This window comes from Brachypodium distachyon, chromosome 3, assembly GCF_000005505.3.
Source record: "Brachypodium distachyon strain Bd21 chromosome 3, Brachypodium_distachyon_v3.0, whole genome shotgun sequence".
NCBI classification, from domain to species: domain Eukaryota; kingdom Viridiplantae; phylum Streptophyta; class Magnoliopsida; order Poales; family Poaceae; genus Brachypodium; species Brachypodium distachyon.
The window spans coordinates 43,082,236-43,088,391 of NC_016133.3; the positions used below are offsets into that span (position 1 = coordinate 43,082,236).

At 46.3% G+C, this 6,156-nt stretch overlaps 1 protein-coding gene across 1 annotated transcript; it reads left to right on the top strand.

Moving 5' to 3' along the window:
• Positions 1 to 2,922: 2,922 nt before the first annotated feature.
• Positions 2,923 to 5,951, top strand: LOC100821330. The gene is made up of 6 exons (XM_003574786.4): positions 2,923 to 3,097; positions 3,851 to 4,111; positions 4,203 to 4,309; positions 4,436 to 4,568; positions 4,674 to 4,868; positions 5,441 to 5,951. Exons 2-6 carry the CDS (start codon positions 3,860 to 3,862, stop codon positions 5,846 to 5,848), a joined length of 1,095 nt encoding a protein of 364 aa, XP_003574834.1. The 5' UTR covers positions 2,923 to 3,097; positions 3,851 to 3,859; the 3' UTR covers positions 5,849 to 5,951.
• The last annotated feature ends 205 nt before the right edge of the window (positions 5,952 to 6,156 follow it).

Sequence of the window (6,156 nt, forward strand, 5' to 3'; positions counted from 1 at the left end):
CACCGGCGTCCGAGCCTCGCGGGAGCTTGCCGCATCGACGTCTGGGGTCTCGCAAAAGCTTGTAGCACCGCGTGTCTCGCCTTGCAGCACCGGCGTACGGGCCACGCGGGTCGCAGCAACTTGCAGCAGCCCCGCCTCCCTTTGCAGCACCGGTGTACGGGCCTCTCGCAGCACCATTGTTTCCCCTGCAGCAATGACAGCACCGAAGGCAGGGGGCGCTTCCCTGCTTGCAGCGCGAAGCGGTGCTCTCGCGGCAGCGGTAGCAGGAGGTTCCAGGGAGAAGCCGCCATGGCTTAGGAAGAATTCGTGGCAGAGGGAAAAAGGGAGGAGGAGAAAGCGTCGATGGAAGATAAGGCAGGGGAAGATATTTTGCTGCAGCCGGAGTATTTGACCGCACAATGAGAACGTATCTAACAGCCAGCGAACAGGCCGATGGTATGTGTGGATCGGTCGGACGGATGAGACCCTTTTCCTTAGTTTTGTGAGGATTATGGGGGTTTTGAAAGTTAGAGTGGGGCTGGGCTGGATTGGGTTAGTTCGCGTGGAAAAGTCCTACCTGATATGGGCTAGGCTGTGATAATGGGCCAAGCGACAGTTCGACAAAGCCGGCCTCTGAATTTTGTACCAAAGAAACTAATTATGCAGCTCCGGAGGCCGGAGCTTGCCAAAAAAAAAAACATCATGTATTGAAATGGAGGTTTTATTTGACATCATGTTGAAATGGAGTTTTTTTGTTTACTCGTTGGAAAGTACTTCTGCACATATGACGTGCGATTTTTTTTCGTCGACGCAAGCATGAAGTTTGTTTGTCATCCGAGTTCGTGTTGTTGATTGGCAAAGGAAGACCAACCTGTGCTATCATGTGGTTATGAACTGCACGAAGGCTAGAGGACTGCGTCGCAAAGACTGGGTTTTGCCGGCAGATGGGGATCTCGGCCAGGGAGGAGACGATTGGGCTCTTATCATTCTTGGCTCAGTGGATGCCCTAACGCGACAGAGGTTGCTTTTTCTTTGGTGGCGGTCTTGGCATCTCAGAAATGATGCCATCTTCGGAAATGGGAAAGCGACGATCGAGGAATCTGCCCACTTCATCAGAAGCTACTCGCTTGCGATGGAAAACATAAAAAGCCCAGACCCAGTTATCGCAAGCTGTTTCGATGAGTCTCTGCATCCTCTCGGCGGCCAGCTGACTGACAAACATGGTTCCTGGGACGTTCGGCAATCTATTTCGGCACCCACTGCGGTTTGGAAAGCCCCTTCGCTCGACTGGATGAAACTGAACAGTGATGTTACCGTCGATACGCAGTCTGGGGTAGCGTGGTGGGGGGCCTCCCTGCGATCCAGCTCTGGAGCGTATATTGCATTGGCCTGGGGGAAGATTGGTCACTGTGGGTCTTTCGCCGAAGCTGAAGCTCTTGCGGCGAGAAATGGGATCATCGCTCTCCGTGATGAGCATGATGTTAAAATCCATCTGGAATCTGATTGCTCCACTCTGATCGCCGGCCTTCATGCAGCAGCAGGGGATCGCTCCGCCATCTGCTTCATCCTTTCTGACATTAGGGCTCTCCTTGCAAACTTTGAAGCTTCTTGCTATTCCTGGGTTCGACGCGAGACGAATAATGTTGCGCATGATTCGGCGGAGTTTGCTAGGACTAGTAATTTTTCTGGTTCTTTAGCCGGTACTGTACCATGCTGAGATAATGGAACGCTTTTCCTTAGAAAAAAGAGAGTTCGTGTTGTTGTGGTGCCAAGTCTGGTACCGACAATTATATACGATTCTCTAACAGGGTCTGTTTGGATCGACTGATTGTCGATTGTTAGCTTTTATATCAGTGAACACACGAAAGATACATTCAAGCAAAGCAAGCTCTTATAAAAATCGTCCAAGTTTCTCTTGTGTGTCCTGACCCATACTTTTGTGATGTGTCCATGAACTGTTTTTTTTAAAAAAAAATAGTACTCCCTTCCTCCATAAAAAAATATTCTCTCTTATACAAATCTATGTCACTTATTTCAGAACTGAAAGTGTACTGCCCTGCTCACTACGTCGCCCTCAACAAGCCCGGCCTTCCGACGCTTGCTGATCGTCGACGCCAAAACGGTGAACACGGCCGCCCTCCTCATTTCCTCCGCCCGAGAGTTGGACTGGCGTCTAGAGCGGACAATTAAGCGATCACTGGATGGACCCACACTGACGTATGGCCCATGTCTAGCAGGGGTGTCCTTAACCGTGGTGGACCGACTCGTACCATCAGTAAAGCAGCCCGCAACCGCAGCGGCCCATCATCAATTGCTCCTCCGGGGATGTTGCCGTTTTCTCAAACTGAGCAACCGAGCCCCAATTAACGGACACCCGACTAAGATCTCGCATCAGCTCAAAAAAAAAAGAAAAAAGAAAAAAAGAAACTCAGCTCTCACATGGATGTAGAACGGAATGGAATCTCTTAATTATTGGCTGATTATTATGGGGATCCAATGAGAACTTTGCGTGCATGCCCTCGCATGACCGCCATTTTGCAAAACAACGTTCAAGCCTGCACTTTGGTTATATCCTGATGTCTATTTTTTAAAATAAGTTTGCACTTACTCCACATGGAATAGCCAAGATCCGATGCACATCGATGCAATTTTGCGCTGACCAAGTCCAACTGACCAAAACACACAACAGGACCAGCACAATCTTCCAAAAACAAAAGCACGGTATCAAGTGTCAACAAAAAAATACCTTCCAATAAAAAAACGGTTTGCAAACTATGTTTTAATCAGAATACAAAATAACTTGATGCAACAGTTACTGTATGTAACACGAGTTTGTCTTTTTTTCCTTCATGTATTTTTTTTCCATCCATGTATTCCTAAACATTATAAGTAATTTTGTTATTTTGGTTTATTACTCTTGTTAGTTGGCCCAGGCGCCCAGCTATACCCCATTACCCCCTCTTCCCATCCCATCTTCTTCTTGCCGAGCGACTCAGCGACCCAGCCCCTCGCTCCGTGCATCTTTTTCCTCCTCGCGCGAGCGCCGCCACCCATCCCGCTGCCGAGCGCCCGAGCCCCCTAGCTCGTCTTCCTCCTCGCTCGAGCGCCTCCACCGCAGGTTGATCTCCACTTCGATTCTCTCGCTCCCGACCGTTTCTGCTCCCATCACCCCACGAACGGATTCCGCCCTTTAGATCCCCGATTCATAATCTTCCCCAATTCGTAACTGAGGCAAAAATCAAGGTAGGGTGGCCGCCCTACCTTGCCCTACTGGGTCCTCCGCCCGTGTCATGGTGTGAATCAATCGCGGTAGTGAGTGGTTTGGAAGTAGGTTCATGACACGCGCTCGGTGATGCTTCGGTTGTTTGAGTTTGACTGTACCAAGTCACTGATCTAGTTCATTGTGAATTCTAGCGTGGCAGTAGTACTGCTGCTGGATGTTTTGTCTATTTTTGTTGTGATTTTAGATTCCTGAGTTGGCACTTGGTGGCGAGTGAGTGTATTTGTACATGATTGCTCGGCAGAAGTGAGTATCGTTTGTTTACCTAGGGGAATCTGTATCAAGCAGGGCTCAGCAATGTCCACACTGTACTGGATTGTTTCTCGTCTTTCATGGGAGTGGTTCTGCAGTTGACTTAGTAGATTTGATGCCAGATAATTTAGTGGAAAAATCTTAGTCGCACTAGTTTTTTGGTTGCTTACGAGTTCTATTGTTATACTGTTGTTCTGTGGAATGGACTATTGTGCAATTGGCTTTATGGAAGACACGTCACACAATTATCAGGGGCACTATGCATTTTTTATATACCTGTTAGGAGAGGCTGCAGTTTCCTTGTTTTAGTCTGATCCCAGCTTCTGTCAATCAATGCAGGTAGTGAATATGTCAGATAGTACGTTGCAAGATCTCAACCTAGCTCAATCAGCAGAGCTGGAGAAAAGCAAAGACAGTGTTGCGAAACCGTGCAACACTAAGCCTGTGTTGAACGGCAACAAACGTGTCGACAAGGAAGAAAATGCTCCGCTTGCATGTCCTGATGCTGTGACTAATGGATGTGAGGCTGCAGTTGTAGATGTTGAGTATATTGATTCTGAGCATCTGATAGATCTCCCAGATGTTGACACAAGCTTTAGTGTATGCAACTAGTTATTCCATTTGTGATTTTTTGTTGGATACTTATAAATTTTCTTCAGAACTAAGATTTCCATTACCTATTGGCTGGCAGACGTTGCTTGCAAGGTTGGATTCAAAGGACTGGATCAAGACATGTGAGGCCCTTAATAATGTTCGTCAGTTAGCAATATATCACAAGGAAAGGTTGCAGGAGCTGCTGTAAGTTGTTTCTATTGTTTCCTGGAAAAACCGTTTGATAATGACATCACTCATCGATCCACGTTGCTATGAAATTGTACTACATCTCTTCTGTTAATTGTTTGATATAAACCATTTGAATTACAGGGAGCCTCTAGTTCCTCTTATTGTGAAATCTGTGAAGAATCCAAGGAGTGCTCTATGTAAAACTGCGCTTATGACCTGTGCTGACATCTTTAAGGCATATGGTGAACTAATGGTCGACTCAATTGATCTACTGGTGTGTTTCCCATTTTAAAATAGTCTATTCACAATTTCACTTGTTTGGTTTTCACACTAATTATGAAGTCACTTAATTCATGTTCTCTGTCAAATGTGTACACAGCTAATGCCGTTGTTTCTAAAATCTTCTCAAGACAAGCGCTTTGTTTGTGAAGCTGCTGAGGCAGCCCTTATATCAATGACAAGCTGGATCTCGCCTTCTATATTGCTACCGAAGATGCAGCCTTACCTCAAGAACAGGAATCCACGAATTCGAGCAAAAGCATCAGTTTGTTTCAGTAAGAGCGTACCACGACTTGTAAGTGAAACTCTCCCTGAAGATTTACTTAAGATCCCAGCTTTCTTTGCCCCAATGATTATATCAGATTATCTCCAAAGGAACCCAAAGAGAGGCTTCAGGATTAAGTATATATTCATGTTGTGATTTTGTCTAATGCCCCAAAATCTCAACTTGATACAGTTATATAGATGGATAATTTGATCTCCTTGTGCTATTCTTATCTGTCCATGATCCTAGTTAGAGTTTATATGGAGGTTCTTCCAGAGATTTTCTGTTTATTTAGATATGCAGTTGCTTGGATTGAAAATTCCGTGTGATAATATGGAGCCCCGAGGCCAGACCTTATCCACACAAAGATTTAGTGCATGTGGTGGAACATTGATTTGGTGAGGATATTAAAATGGCCAGTGTATGTTTGTTCAAAGTGCTTCATATCCTTTCAGTAATTTTCAGCAGGGTGACATTAGCTGCTCATAATAAATTATTATTTGGTGCGGATCTGTATGCACTGACTCCTCTTGGTTGCTGTTCTAAATATGAGAAATACAACACTTCAGTTGTTTCATAATAGTAACTTCTTTTTCTGACAGGGTGTGGAAGGAATCAAAGAATATGGAATGGATAAGCTCATCCAGGTTGCTGCAACCCAGCTCAGTGACCAGCTTCCAGAATCGAGGGAGGCTGCACGCAAACTGTCATTGGAGCTACAAGCATTCTACGAGAAGTCTCAGGCCTCAAGTTCAGGCGAAGATGAGAGCGTGCCGGCTGCCTCACCAGAAGCTGAAACCTGGGAGGCTTTCTGCCAATCCAAGCTTTCCGCACTAAGCGCCCAAGCAATCCTCCGCGTCACCTCTACAACAAAAGAAACCTCAACGACGAAAGACGGTGTAACCGTGAGTGTCCCTTTTGCCCTGAAAGAAGGCGGTGGCCCTGTTACCCCCAAAGAAGGTGATGTCCTTGTTGCTCCGAAAGAGGGTGCCGCGGCAGTGGGTTGCTAGCATCGGGAGGTGGCTGCTGTGATTTTTCGCACATCCAATTCACGTATTTTTGCTGTACATGGTTTACGGTTGCTCCGTCATCGAATTTGCTGGGTTGTCTGCACTGGAGTTTCTTCAGGTTTTATGCCTCCGGTGTTAATATTGGTCCGAGATATAGTCCCCTTGTTATAGTCGAGCTTACAATCCTTGGGTTCCACTGCTTGTGCTTGGCAATGGTTGGTTCTCCGGTAATTCAGTCAGGCGTATGTAGAATTTCATCCACCGTTCCATATTTGCTGACAGTGTTATTACACAGTGCACGTTTGTGT

Excerpts from the sequence above, each read along its gene's own strand:
- LOC100821330 (XM_003574786.4), top strand. The coding sequence starts at position 3,860 with ATGTCAGATAGTACGTTGCAAGATCTCAACCTAGCTCAATCAGCAGAG. Across the intron at positions 4,569-4,673 it reads TCGACTCAATTGATCTACTG|CTAATGCCGTTGTTTCTAAA; the intron begins GTGTGTTTCCCA and ends ATGTGTACACAG. Across the intron at positions 4,869-5,440 it reads GTAAGAGCGTACCACGACTT|GGTGTGGAAGGAATCAAAGA; the intron begins GTAAGTGAAACT and ends TTTTTCTGACAG.